This window comes from Mercenaria mercenaria, chromosome 4 (assembly GCF_021730395.1).
Source record: "Mercenaria mercenaria strain notata chromosome 4, MADL_Memer_1, whole genome shotgun sequence".
Classification (NCBI taxonomy): Eukaryota; Metazoa; Mollusca; class Bivalvia; order Venerida; family Veneridae; genus Mercenaria; species Mercenaria mercenaria.
The window spans coordinates 27,320,591-27,334,996 of record NC_069364.1 but is presented as its reverse complement, the minus strand read 5'-3'; the positions used below and the strand labels follow the sequence as shown (position 1 = coordinate 27,334,996).

General features: G+C 35.2%; 3 protein-coding genes across 3 annotated transcripts in view; 2 read left to right on the top strand and 1 right to left on the bottom strand.

Moving 5' to 3' along the window:
- LOC123552778 (DNA replication ATP-dependent helicase/nuclease DNA2-like) overlaps positions 1-14,406 on the bottom strand; it is a 124,756-nt gene that overhangs the window by 41,352 nt on the left and 68,998 nt on the right. The gene's annotated exons all lie outside the window — the stretch shown is intronic.
- On the top strand, positions 423-6,558 carry LOC123551297 (uncharacterized). Its single transcript, XM_045340132.2, has 2 exons — positions 423-670; positions 2,774-6,558. Exon 2 carries the CDS (start codon positions 2,781-2,783, stop codon positions 4,527-4,529), a length of 1,749 nt encoding a protein of 582 aa, XP_045196067.2. The 5' UTR covers positions 423-670; positions 2,774-2,780; the 3' UTR covers positions 4,530-6,558.
- Positions 6,281-12,463, top strand: LOC123553305 (uncharacterized). The gene is made up of 2 exons (XM_045343046.2): positions 6,281-6,366; positions 8,441-12,463. Exon 2 carries the CDS (start codon positions 8,448-8,450, stop codon positions 10,194-10,196), a length of 1,749 nt encoding a protein of 582 aa, XP_045198981.2. The 5' UTR covers positions 6,281-6,366; positions 8,441-8,447; the 3' UTR covers positions 10,197-12,463.

The window sequence follows — 14,406 nt, the reverse complement described above, 5'->3', positions numbered from 1 at the left end:
GGACGTATGCTAGAATTTGGTGCGAAAATTTTCCCAATAACAGAATTTCTTCAAACTTTGGATATTGAAGGAACAAAAAAATGCAATAAAAACCATAGGTCACCGGTATTGAAAAAGAGTTATCTGCCCTTGAAAATGGCATTTCCCCAAAAAATGACATTTTCAAGGGCAGATAACTCTTTTTCGAATCTGGTGACCTATGATTTTTATTGCATTTTTCTGTTTCTTAGATGATTGTCCTTCAATATCCAAAGTTTAAAGAAATTCTGTTATTGGGAAAATTTTCGCCCATCTCGTATACAGGGAATTCTAGCGTACACCTTTAAAGGAAACACTTTAGATAATAAGCTAGTAATTAACTCATTGTGGCCTTATTTGTACAATACTGAAGAAGAACAATGACAGGAAAACAGAACGCTGTTAAAATCCTATGGGACCAAAGAAAACTATATTTAATATTTATTCATGTGAAAGGTTTATAAACTATACATGGATACAGATAGAATTCAAAACTTAATCTAAAGATGTTATTTCATGTAAAATAATTGCTTAAACTTGTTAAATCGCTGTCAAATGACAAGGAAGTAAATTGATACGATTATCACCAATAGAGACGGCAAAATATTACGGAGCAGTGTAAACTTAAAACAAGAAAAGGATTTTTCTTTTGGTATGTAATTTAAAAACAATAATTTTTTTTTATCATTCTAGAGTGCTAACAAAGTTTTTCTCTTATGTGACCCAGTATCTGACCCCAGCTTACCCATTAAGAAATAACAGAGATATAAAATTCATGAAATATTGCAAACATATTTATGAACCTTGTTTCATAATCGGGTGAAAATAAAAAAATGAAGCCTTTTGAAGCTTTCCATTTTATTGTTTACTAAAATAAGAAACTGGGTCATTTTTTAATTCTGAAAATGTGGTTTACAGTGGTTAATTGTTATTTTAAGTTTCATCGCATTGCGATAGTCTGTTAAAAAATAATGCAGAGAAAAACCTTCAAAAAATGTCCCAAGTGCACTGGTTTTAGCATGACATTTAACTGAAATCATGTTTTCAACTTTAAATTACTTTGTAACCACCTTATATATCAAACAAGCGGGTCATGATGGCCCTATATCGCTCACCAGAGTTTATCTGGCCTACTGACCTAGTTTTTGACCCCACATGACCCAGTTTCGAATTTGACCTAGAGATTATCAAGACAAACATTCTGACCAAGTTTCATAAAGATTGGGTCACAACTGCGACCTCTAGTGTTCACAAGCTTTTCCTTTGGTTTGACCAGGTGACCTAGTTTTTGACCCTACATGACCCAGTTTCAAACTTGACCTAGAAATTATCAAGACAACCATTTTGATTAAGTTTCATAAAGATTGAGTCACAACTGTTGCCTCTAGAGTGTTCACAAACTTTTCCTTTGATTTGACCATGTGACCTAGTTTTTTACCCCACATGACCCAGTTCCGAATCTGACCTAGAGATCATCAAGGCAAACATTCTGACAAAATTTCATAAAGATTGGGTCAGAACTGCAACCTCAAGAGTGTTCACAAGCTTTTCCTTTGATTTATCCAAGTGACCTTGTTTTTGACCCCACATGACCCTGGTTCGAATTTGACCTAGAAATCATCAACACAAACATTCTGACCAAGTTTCATAAATACTGGGTCACAACTGTGGCCTACAGAGTGTTCACAAGCTTTTCCTTTGAGAAATGTTCGACTTAAAGAGTGCGGACAAGATTTGTGACAGACACACACACAGACTGGAGTAAATCAATATGTCTCCCACACCACTGTGTGGTGGGAGACATAATAATAAGTGACACTGTGTGTTTTGTCCCCATGTGTATGGAAAATATACAAATATATATATGTTCTTATGAAAACTTCTGTATCTTTGACAAATTTTGATATATTGTTCTGAAACTTGGCACAATTCATGCATACATCCAGAAGTTTTGTACATGTAGAAATTTACCACTGACCCTTAAAAGTATAAAAAGTTTGATTTTGACACTTTTTTTGTATTACCTTGATTGTTGACTGTTTAAATGTTGTTTATACATTGTATTTATAATTATATTGAGCTAAAACAGCTTTAGACCTGTTATGTTTTAATTGTTTGGTACCCATTTTACAAGAGGTTCAATAATTTTTTCAAAAACCATTAGTTTGCATTTTTTTCTTGTTTTTCAATGCATTTGCCATGCTTGCCCTTTTGATATATTTAACTCGAACCTTCTTGCTATCTAATTCAATGTATAACTTACTCCTAGAGCATGGTTTAAAATTTACCTCTTGCTCAGGCTTCATTTTTTTTATTTTCACCCAATTATGCTGAGTTTAGGACAAAAGTTACAAGCTTAAATCCCTAGGTAACTAACACCACCACCCGATACTATCAATGAACTTTTTTTACTTTTGTTTTAAATATGGTAAACTTTTGCAAACTTTGTGTGTCCAATATACTCCATAATTATTTTGTGATTAATACAAATAACCACCAACATCTTAGTAGTTAAAATGATCATACCAGTGAAAGTCTTAGTAATACCTTTTTATCGCTATATAATACTTACAAAAATGGTAACTAAATTTCAAATACCAACATGCAGCCACAGTTATTTGGATATCACATTAAAGAGATAAAATCAAATTTTTTTTTTTCATCTACAGCAATTATTACAGTCAACAACGTCAAATAGTAAAGAGAATGAATTACAATGAAAATTTAGATGGAACATGTTTATTTTACATTTCAGTTTAGACATGGCTGTACCAGGGAAAAAGATACCCAAAACATTTTCATCATCATCAACTATGGGGTCTGATGAAGACCTTAAAGTTTATTGCCAGCCATGCGACCGTGATGGTCCTCAACTCCCTGCCCATGGCTATTGTGTTGACTGCAGGGAGCATCTGTGTGAGACCTGCTTTGTAGTTCACAAGAGACATACCCTTTCAAGGCATCATACACTTCTAGATAAAAACAGCATGCCACAAAGCATTTCTTCAGTCTCTGTTCATCCAACACAGCCTGACAACTTTACCAAATCCTGCCCTAAACATACAAAAGAAATCATCAAGTTCTACTGTCAGAACCACAAAGCACTACTATGCAGTGTATGTGTTACACTTGAACACACAGGTACATCTTGCAAAGTTAACTACATCCCCGATATTTCTGGCCAAGTCATAAACAGCAAAGAACATCAAGATATCTTGAAAGCAATGGATAACGTTACTGAGCAATGTCGCAAGAAATCAGAAGATGTGAAGAAAATTACTGCAAAGTCCAACAGTTCTTTGGCAGATGTATTGGCCGATATAAAGAAGTTTCGGACAGAAATAAACCAAAGACTAGATGAACTAGAAAGACAAGCAGAAGATGCAGCAAAGACAATCCAAAAAGAAAATAACAAGAACTTGAAGACAGTACAAACAGCTTGCGATGATGTAACAAAATCACTGAAGACAACATCTGACTCCATTAAACATCTCAACACATCCAAACAAGCAGACAAACTTTTCATGGAGCTAAAATTAGCTGAGCAAATGATCAAAGATTATGAGAAACGTGTCCACGACCTAGAAGCATATGATGTCAAGGAGTACAACTTTAAAGAAAATAAAGCAATATCAACCCTACTTGAAAAGGAGAGTTCACTAGGTACATTAGCAGAGAAATCATTAAAACAACCGAGTCCTCCTCCACATGTTGATATAAAATCCAGACAAACTTCACATCAGGGTAAAATCTGTGTCAAAACATCAAAAGATAAAAACATATGCTGGATAAAAGGTATGATTCTGCTTACTCCTGATCTACTTATCATCACTGACTGTGGTAACAAGGCTGTAAAAATGGTGGATACCAGCAGTCAATCTGTTACTTATCAATTACAACTAGATACTGGGCCATGTGATGTCACCTCAGTTACCAGTACAAAGCTTGCTGTCACACTTCCTGTCAATCACAATATTCAGTTTATATCAGTCTCCTCAAACAAACTCAAGAAGAAACAAACTCTGAAGGTTGATGGATATTGTTTTGGTATAAGTTACTGTCAGGGGAAACTTGTTGTGTCATTTCGGTATTCTGGAAAACTCCAAATTCTTGATACCAATGGTACTATACTGACAACAGTAAAGGGAGAAAATATTTTCAGCAGGCCAGAATATGTTACCACTAACACTAATTCTATCTATGTATCTGACAGGGAACTGGCAACAACAACAAAATTAAACTGGCAGGGTGAGGTGATTGGTAGTTATGGTGGTATGACTGAGCCTAAAGGTATAACACTGTCAGATGATGGTTCTGTTTTTGTGTGTGACTACAGCAGAAAAGTTATAGAAGAGATAGCAGGTGACTTTTCTACAGGAAAGGTTGTGTTGAAGGACCTCAATGATCCCAATGCTGCCTGTTTGTGTGCTGACACATGTAAACTATACTTCAGCTGTTTTACTGGACAAGACAAACATGACAACTTTCTTCAAGTCTTCAAGCTCTCATAACCAGAACAAAACTCATCAGCAGTTGAACCAATGTATACTGTGACATCATTTATAGTCATGGGGGACTAATTTCTGTTGATTTTGTGATTGTGTCAATCAATGACAAACTAAGAATAATCCTACATATTCTATCTTTAAATGAACATGCCTCCAAATAAACATCAGATTCTTTAAAAATAGACAGCAGTTGGTATTAATTATCTAAACTGATAAACTAGGACTGTTTAAATAGATTTTTAATGTGTATGGTTCAGAGTATAACAAAATTCCCTCTATTTTACATTAAGTGTGACATAACACTTTTGAGACTTTTCCACATGTTTTTTTTTCTTACTAAAAGAGTGTTTACTTAACAGAATTTGTGTGTTATCAACAATATTTTCAGTTTTAAGATCGGTATGCAAAACTGTACATGTCATCCAAATTTCAAGGCCGTATCTTGTAGTTTCAAACAAGAAGATTTTTAAAGTTTTTTCCTATAAGTCTATGTAAAACTTGGGACCTCCAGGGCAGGGCCTCTTTTTCACCCCTGGGTAATAATTTGAACAATCTTGGTAATGGACCACAAGGAAATGCTACATGTCAAATATCAAAGGCCTTGGTCCTGTGGTTTTAGACAAGCAGATTAATTTTTGAAGTTTTTTCCTATACAAGTCTATATAAACCATGTGACTCCCTGGGCGGGGCCATATTTGACTCTAGAGGGCTAACTTGAACAATCTTGGTAGAAGACCACTAGCTGATGTTACACATAAAATATCAAAGCCCTAACCCCTGTGGTTTAAAACAAGAAGATTTTCAAAGTTTTTCCCTATATAAGTCTATATAAACCATGTGACCCCAAGGGCAGGGCCATATTTGACCCTTGGGGGATAATTTGAACAATCTTGGTAGAGGACTTCTAGATGATGCTACAGACCAAATATCAGAGGTCCTGTGGTGTCTATGTAAACCATGTGACTGACAGGGCGGTGCCATATTTGACCCAAGGGGGATAATTTGAAAAATCTTGGTAGAGGTCACCTCTAGATGATGCTACATGCCAAATATCAAAGCCCTAGGCCCTGTGGTTTTGGACAAGAAGATTTTCAAAGTTTTCCCTATATAAGTCTATGTAAACCATGTGACCCCCAGGGTGGGGCCATGTTTGACCCTAGGGGGATAATTTGAATAACCTTGGTAGAGGACTAGTAGATGATGCTACATACCAAATACAGAAGCCCTGTGGTTTTGGACAAGAAGATTTTTAAAGTTTTTCCCTTTGGTTGCCATGGCTACCAGAGTTCTACATGGATTTCAATTCTTTGGGCAGACCCTTTTTAAATATTTTAAAGGTATTTGTACTTCAATAAATATTTTTGTTGTTTTATTATCCCTTTTATAAACTGTATCTTCTCTATTTCTAGTTTAGCTAGTCATTTTAGAGTTTTTTCATACAGAATACAAATATCTGAAATAAAAATCAAATCCTCCCCCACCCACCTTACTTTTAAAGGAAACTTTAGATAATAAGCTAGTAATTAACTCATTGTGGCCTTATTTGTACAATACTGAAGAAGAACAACAATGACAGTAAAACAGAAAGCTGTTAAAATCCTAAGGGACCAAAGAAAACTATATTTAATATATATTCATGTGAAAGGTTTATAAACTTATACATGGATACAGATAAAATTCAAAACTTAATCTAAAGATGTTATTTCATGTAAAATAATTGCTTAAACTTTAAATCGCTGTCACATGACAAGGAAGTAAATTGATACGATTATCACCAATAGAGACGGCAAAATATTACGAAGCAGTGTAAACTTAAAACAAGAATAGGATTTTTCTTTTGGTATGTAATTTAAAAACAATAATTTTTTTTTTATCATTCTAGAGTGCTAACAAAGTTTTTCTCTTATGTGACCCAGTATCAGACCCCAGCTTACCCATTAAGAAATAACAGAGATATAAAATTCATGAAATATTGCAAACATATTTATGAACCTTGTCTCATAATTGGGTGAAAATAAAAAAATGAAGCCTTTTGAAGATTTCCATTTTATTGTTTACTAAAATAAGAAACTGGGTCATTTTTTACTTCTGAAAATGTGGTTTACGGTGGTTAATTGTTATTTTAAGTTTCATCGCATTGCCATAGTCTGTTAAAAAATAATGCAGAAAAAAACCTTCAAAAATGTCCCAAGTGCACTGGTTTTAGCATGACATTTCACTGAAATCATGTTTTCAACTTTAAATTACTTTGTAACCACCTTATATATCAAACAAGCAGGTCATGATGGCCCTATATCGCTCACCAGAGTTTATCTGGCCTACTGACCTAGTTTTTGACCCCACATGACCCAGTTTCGAATTTGACCTAGAGATCATCAAGACAAACATTCTGACCAAGTTTCATAAAGATTGGGTCACAACTGTGACCTCTAGTGTTCACAAGCTTTTCCTTTGGTTTGACCAGGTGACCTAGTTTTTGACCCTACATGACCCAGTTTCAAACTTGACCTAGAAATTATCAAGACAACCATTCTGATTAAGTTTCATAAAGATTGAGTCACAACTGTTGCCTCTAGAGTGTTCACAAACTTTTCCTTTGATTTGACCATGTGACCTAGTTTTTTACCTCACATGACCCAGTTCCGAACCTGACCTAGAGATCATCAAGGCAAACATTCTGACCAAGTTTCATAAAGATTGGGTCAGAACTGCAACCTCAAGAGTGTTCACAAGCTTTTCCTTTGATTTATCCAAGTGACCTTGTTTTTGACCCCACATGACCCTGGTTCGAATTTGACCTAGAAATCATCAACACAAACATTCTGACCAAGTTTCATAAATACTGGGTCACAACTGTGGCCTACAGAGTGTTCACAAGCTTTTCCTTTGAGAAATGTTGGACTTAGAGTGCGGACAAGATTTGTGACAGATAAATCAATATGTCTCCCACACCACTGTGTGGTGGGAGACATAATAATAAGTGACACTGTGTGTTTTGTCCCCATGTGTATGGAAAATATACAAATATATATATGTTCTTATGAAAACTTCTGTATCTTTGACAAATTTTGATATATTGTTCTGAAACTTGGCACAATTCATGCATACATCCAGAAGTTTTGTACATGTAGAAATTTACCACTGACCCTTAAAAGTATAAAAAGTTTGATTTTGACACTTTTTTTGTATTACCTTGATTGTTGACTGTTTAAATGTTGTTTATATATTGTATTTATAATTATATTGAGCTAAAACAGCTTTAGACCTGTTATGTTTTAATTGTTTGGTACCCATTTTACAAGAGGTTCAATAATTTTTTCAAAAACCATTAAAGTTTGCAATTTTTTCTTGTTTTTCAATGCATTTGCCATGCTTGCCCTTTTGATATATTTAACTAGAACCTTCTTGCTATCTAATTCAATGTATAACTTACTCATAGTGCATGGTTTAAAATTTACCTTTTGCTCGGGCTTCATTTTTTTTTATTTTCACCCAATTATGCTGTGTTTAGGACAAAAGTTACAAGCTTAAATCCCTAGGTAACTAACACCACCACCCGATACTATCAATGAACTTTTTTTACTTTTGTTTTAAATATGGCAAACTTTGTGTGTCCAATATACTCCATAATTATTTTGTGATTAATACAAATAACCACCAACATCTTAGTAGTTAAAATGATCATACCAGTGAAAGTCTTAGTAATACCTTTTTATCGCTATATAATACTTACAAAAATGGTAACTAAATTTAAATACCAACATGCAGCCACAGTTATTTGGATATCACATTAAAGAGATAAAATCAATTTTTTTTTTTCATCTACAGCAATTATTACAGTCAACAACGTCAAATGGTATAGAGAATGAATTACAATGAAAATTTAGATGGAGCATGTTTATTTTATTTTTCAGTTTAGACATGGCTGTACCAGGGAAAAAGATGCCAAAAACATTTTCATCATCATCAACTATGGGGTCTGATGAAGACCTTAAAGTTTTTTGCCAGCCATGCGACCGTGATGGTCCTCGACTCCCTGCCCATGGCTATTGTGTTGACTGCAGGGAGCATCTGTGTGAGACCTGCTTTATAGTTCACAAGAGACATACACTTTCAAGGCATCATACACTTCTAGATAAAAACAGCATGCCACAAAGCATTTCTTCAGTCTCTGTTCATCCAACACAGCCTGACAACTTTACCAAACCTTGCCCTAAACATGCGAAAGAAATCATCAAGTTCTACTGTCAGAACCACAAAGCACTACTATGCAGTGTATGTGTTACACTTGAACACACAGCTACATCTTGCAAAGTCAACTACATCCCCGATATTTCTTGCCAAGTCATAAACAGCAAAGAACATCAAGATATCTTGAAAGCAATGGATAACGTTACTGAGCAATGTCACAAGAAATCAGAAGATGTGAAGAAAATTACTGCAAAGTCCAACAGTTCTTTGACAGATGTATTGGCGGATATAAAAAAGTTTCGGACAGAAATAAACCAAAGACTAGATGAACTAGAAAGACAAGCAGAAGATGCAGCAAAGACAATCCAAAAAGAAAATAACAAGAACTTGGAGACAGTAGAAACAATTTGCAATGATGTAACACAATCTCTGAAGACATCATCTGACACCATTAAACATCTCAACACATCCAAACAAGCAGACAAACTTTTCATGGAGCTAAAATTAGATGAGCAAATGATCAAAGATTATGAGAAACGTGTCCTACACCTAGCAGCATATGATGTCAAGGAGTACAACTTTAAAGAAAATAAAGCAATATCAACCCTACTTGACAAGGAGAGTTCACTGGGTACATTTGCAGAGAAATCATTGAAACAACAGAGTCCTCCTCCAGGTGCTGACAAAAAATCCAGACAAACTACACATCAGGGTAAAATCTGTGTCAAAACATCAAAAGATAAATCCATATGCTGGATATCAGGAATGATTCTGCTTACTCCTGATCTACTTATCATCACTGACAGTGATAACAAGGCTGTAAAAATTGTGGATACCAGTAGTCAATCTGTTACTGATCAATTACAGCTGGATGCTATGCCATGTGATGTCACCTCAGTTACCAGTACAGAGCTAGCTGTCACACTTTCTCACTATTACTGTATTCAGTTTATATCAGTCTCCTCAAATAAACTCAAGAAGAAACAAACTCTGAAGGTTGATGGTGAATGCTATGGTTTAAGTTACTGTCAGGGGAAACTTGTTGTGTCATTTCAGCATCCTGCAAAACTCCAAATTCTTGATACCAATGGTACTGTACTGACAACAGTCAAGGGAGAAAATATTTTCAGCAGGCCAGAATATGTTACCACTAACACTAATTATATCTATGTATCTGACTGGGACATTAAAACAATTACAAGGTTAAACTATCAGGGTGAGGTGATTGGTAGTTATGGTGGTATAACTTTGCCTTATGGTATAACACTGTCAGATGATGGTACTGTTTTTGTGTGTGACAGACAGAGAAGTGTTATAGAAGAGATAGCAGGTGACTGTTCTACAGGAAAGGTTGTGCTGAAGGACCTCAATGATCCCTATGCTGTCTGCTGGTGTGCTGAAACATGTAAACTATACTTCAGCTGTTTTACTGGACATGAAAAACAGGACAACTTTCTTCAGGTCTTCAAGCTGTCATAACTAGACAGTTTAACCAATGTATACATGTACTGTGAAATCATTTCTTGTCATTGAGGGACTTATTATTAAATTTCAATTGATTTTGTAATTGTGATTGTATCGATCAATAACAAACTAATAATATTCCGTCAATTCTATTTTTAAATGGACTTGCCTCTAAATAAACATGAGATTCTTTAAAAATAGACAGCAGTTGGTATTAATTATCTTAATTGATAAACTTGGACCGTTTAAATAGATTTTTAATGTGTATGGTTCAAAGTACAGCAAAGTTCTTTCTATTTTACAACAGGTGTCAGATAACACTGTTGAGACTTTTCTACATGTTTTTTTTCTTTAAAAAGAGAGTGTTTACTAATAGACTTTGTGTGTTATCTGCAATATTTTCAGTGACTATATACAGCTTGTTTAAATGGGTCAGCCGTGTTACTGTACTTATAAAATAGACTGGCCTGGTTTATAGGCTGGTCTGGGCTACGATATGTATTTTGCCATCGAAATATTTCTGTAAAATGCTTCTTCCCCTTCCGTTTGGATTCATCCATGTGTACAAACACGTTTCTTTATTTTATGGACTGTAGTAAAAGTTTATTGATAGACATACTATTCCTACACCTTGTTTAAATGGGTCAGCCGTGTTGATGTACTTATAAAGTAGACTTGCCTGGTTTATAGGTTGGTCAGGGCTACAGATATGTATTGTATTTTGCCATTGGAATACTTCTATAACAAGAGCTGTCACTAATGGTGACAAATGCCCCCGCAGCACCTTGACCTTTGACCTGGTGACCTTGACCTTTGACCTAAAAGTCAGTAGGGATCGTGTACTCAATAAGTACTATCAGCAAGTGAAGTTTGAAGGTCCTGGGTGCAATGGTTCGCAAGTAAAGTGCCTTCATGCAAAAAGTTAACGTTGTGACAAACGAACTAACTAACGAATGAACGGACGGACAGTTGAAAACTAATATGCCTCCCTTCGGGGGCATAAAAAGTTTCTTCCCCTTCTGTTTGGATCCGTCCATGTTTACAAACACGTTTGTTTATTTTATGGTCTGTACACGATAATTTAAACAACAGCATGCTTATATTATTGTTTGATTGTTACTGTTCTCATGCATCGTTGAACTCAAAAAGGTTGTCAATGACAGAAGTAAAGTGCATACTGTTACGTTATACAAAAATATTTTCTGTACTGAAATGTTTTAATGAAGAAAAATCATAATTATCAAAAAATCTTACAGTTTGAGTTATCATGCGGGATTTATATTAGAAATTTGTAGTTCTGACATGTCAAAAACAACAACAAACAGGATTGCCAGAATGTCACAATATACGCCCGTCACAGCAAATTTCTTTACTCTAGCACCTGTATTTGCAAATGGAATTTTAATTTTGTGGTTGTTTTAAATTGTAATCATTGTAAGTCTTTAGTTTTTCTAAGTCCACAAAAAAAAAAACTCCTTACCAGGTAGAGATAACTTAAAATACACCTAAAATTGGAAAGTAACATCTATGTTGTACCACAGAAAAGTGGTCTTGGTTTTTCCCTACAGTCAATTATAAAAAAGTTACACTATAAGTTATTTATAGTAACAACTAAGGGAAGTTAATCTTAAAAAAAAAAAAAAAAAAAAAAACAAAAAAAAAAAATCCATAAAAAAATGTAAGTCCACACAAAAATCTTTACCAGGTAGAGACTGGTCAAAATACACTTCAAAATTGGATGAAGCATGCATGTTGTACTACAGAAAAGTGGTCTCGATTTCTCCCTACGACTAGTAATGTAAAAGTTACAATATAAGCTATTATTTAATTATAGTAACAACAAAGGGAAGTAATTCTAAAGAAGAGAACTGCGCATGACACTTCTTCTCATGATGGTGTTTAATTGTGTCAAGTTACATCAAAATCCCTTTATGCATGAAGAAGAAATGCTTTGGACAAAGTCATTCTTGTATCTGACCTTTGGCCTCTAAGTGTGACCTTGACCTTAGACCTAGGGACCTGGTTCTTGCGCATGACACTCCGTCTCGTGGTGGTGAACATTTGTGCCAAGTTATATCAAAATCCCTCTATCATACATGTCATACGTCCCGGATTGACCGGGATTGTCCCGGAAATGACATACTCGTCCCAGTGTCCCGGACAGTGTTGAAATGTCCCGGAAAATTAAAAATACAGGAAACAAAAATAACCCCCACAAAAAACTAGTTTTTTTTGGTCTATAAATTGTTGAATTTTACATTAATAAAACACAATAAACAGTCCACGGTGTCACATTGTTTATTCCTAATTATCCGATATCAGTTTCATGCCTTCGAGCGGGACACATGTTGATTAAGCCAGCTCAGATCAACACTCGTATTGAAAGCGCCCCGCGATCTTTTGATGACCCAGATTAATTTACAGTCGGCTATTTTGATGACCCTGATTATGAATTGACAGAATTTTGCTATCAATAACATTTTTATGATAATTTAATATTAGGAACAATAGCCGAAAATCTCGTTGTTTTTAGCACGTAGGCGGTGAAGCTACATGTAGCCTTTATGGAAGAAATGGCTGAAAACGGTCAATTAAACGATAATTATTTTAAAAGGTTGTAATCTTTTAAAATGTAGATTGATTGTCACACATATTCTAAATTAAAATTTTGACTATTGAATGCCTTTGCCGACCAATCCATGAAAAATTACCCAACCCGAAATATTTTATATCGATTTTATCTACAAGATTTATTTTATTCCTTTGATGATTTCATTTTATGTATGATTAGATAAATGTTTAAGCTTTAAAATGAAACCAAACAAGTTGGATTCTAAATCACCAGGTTAATTCTTCGTAAGTCTTCTTAGCTTGTCACCTCGGGAATGCAACCAATTTACGTGCCGAACTATAGACGTGAATTACCCTTTTTACCTCCCTTAGAAAGCTAGACGACATTTGCAGCAGATTATTCCTAAGCGAGTGAACAATGTTTATCTCCGGAAACTGCATGTAATTTTATGATATTTATGCATGAAACAGAGGAATACTAATGTCACGATGTATGTCCCGGACAAAGGGTAAAAATCCCGGAAATTTAAACTCAGAATCCCGGAAATGTCCTGAAAAATTATGGCATGTATGCTCTATGCATGAAGAAGAAATGCTCAGGACAAGGTTTTCATTCTTGTATCCTTTGACCTCTAAGTGTGATCTTGACCTTAGACCTAGTTCTTGCGCATGTCACTCCGCCTTTTGGTGGTGAACATTTGTCCCAAGTTATATCAAAATCCCTCTATGCATGAAGAAGAAATGCTCCAGACAAAGTTTTCATTTTTGTATCCTTTGACCTCTAAGTGTGACCTTGACCTTTGACCTAGGAACCTGGTTCTTGTGCATGACACTCTGTCTCATGATGATGAACAATTGTGCCAACTTTCATCAAAATCCCTCCATGCATGAAGAAGATATGGTCCGGACAAAGTCATTCTTGAATTTGACCTTTGACCTCTAAGTGTGACCTTGACCTTAGACCTAGGGACCCGGTTCTTGCGCATGACACTCTGTCTCATGATGGTGAACAACTGTGCCAAGTTTCATCAAAATCCCTCCATGCATGTAGAAGATATGCTCCAGACAAAGCCTGTGGACGCCGCGCGCCCGCCCATCCGCTCGCCAGGGGAGTTCCCATAATACATCCCGTTTTTCAAACGCGGCGTATAAAAACACCATGATGGCTCTATTGTACTCACCTGACTTAGTTCTTACCCAAGGTAACCTAGTATCCATTTGCATCAACCTTTAATTACAACGAACATTCTGACCATGCTTTGTCTAAATCAGGTAGAACATTAAACATAGTTTTAAATTTATTTGACCAAGTTTTTGACTCTAGCTGGCAAAGTTTTGAGCTTCATGGGGATTTGATAGAGACATTATAATCTGACATAATTCATGAAGGTCAATGTGGCCTCTAATATTAAAACAGCATTTTTTAATGAACTGATTTAGTGGCCTAGTTTTTCAGTTCAGGTAACAAAGTTTCAAACTTGTCCTAAACTTGAGTGAAACGAACCTTCCAACAAATGTTTTCTATCAAGCATGAAATGTGACTTATTGAGTGCACACAAGGTTTTTCTATTATTTCACATAGTGACATATAGGCAATCACCCCAATGTAATAATATTTCCTTTCGGTTGCCATGGCAACCAGAGTTCTACATGG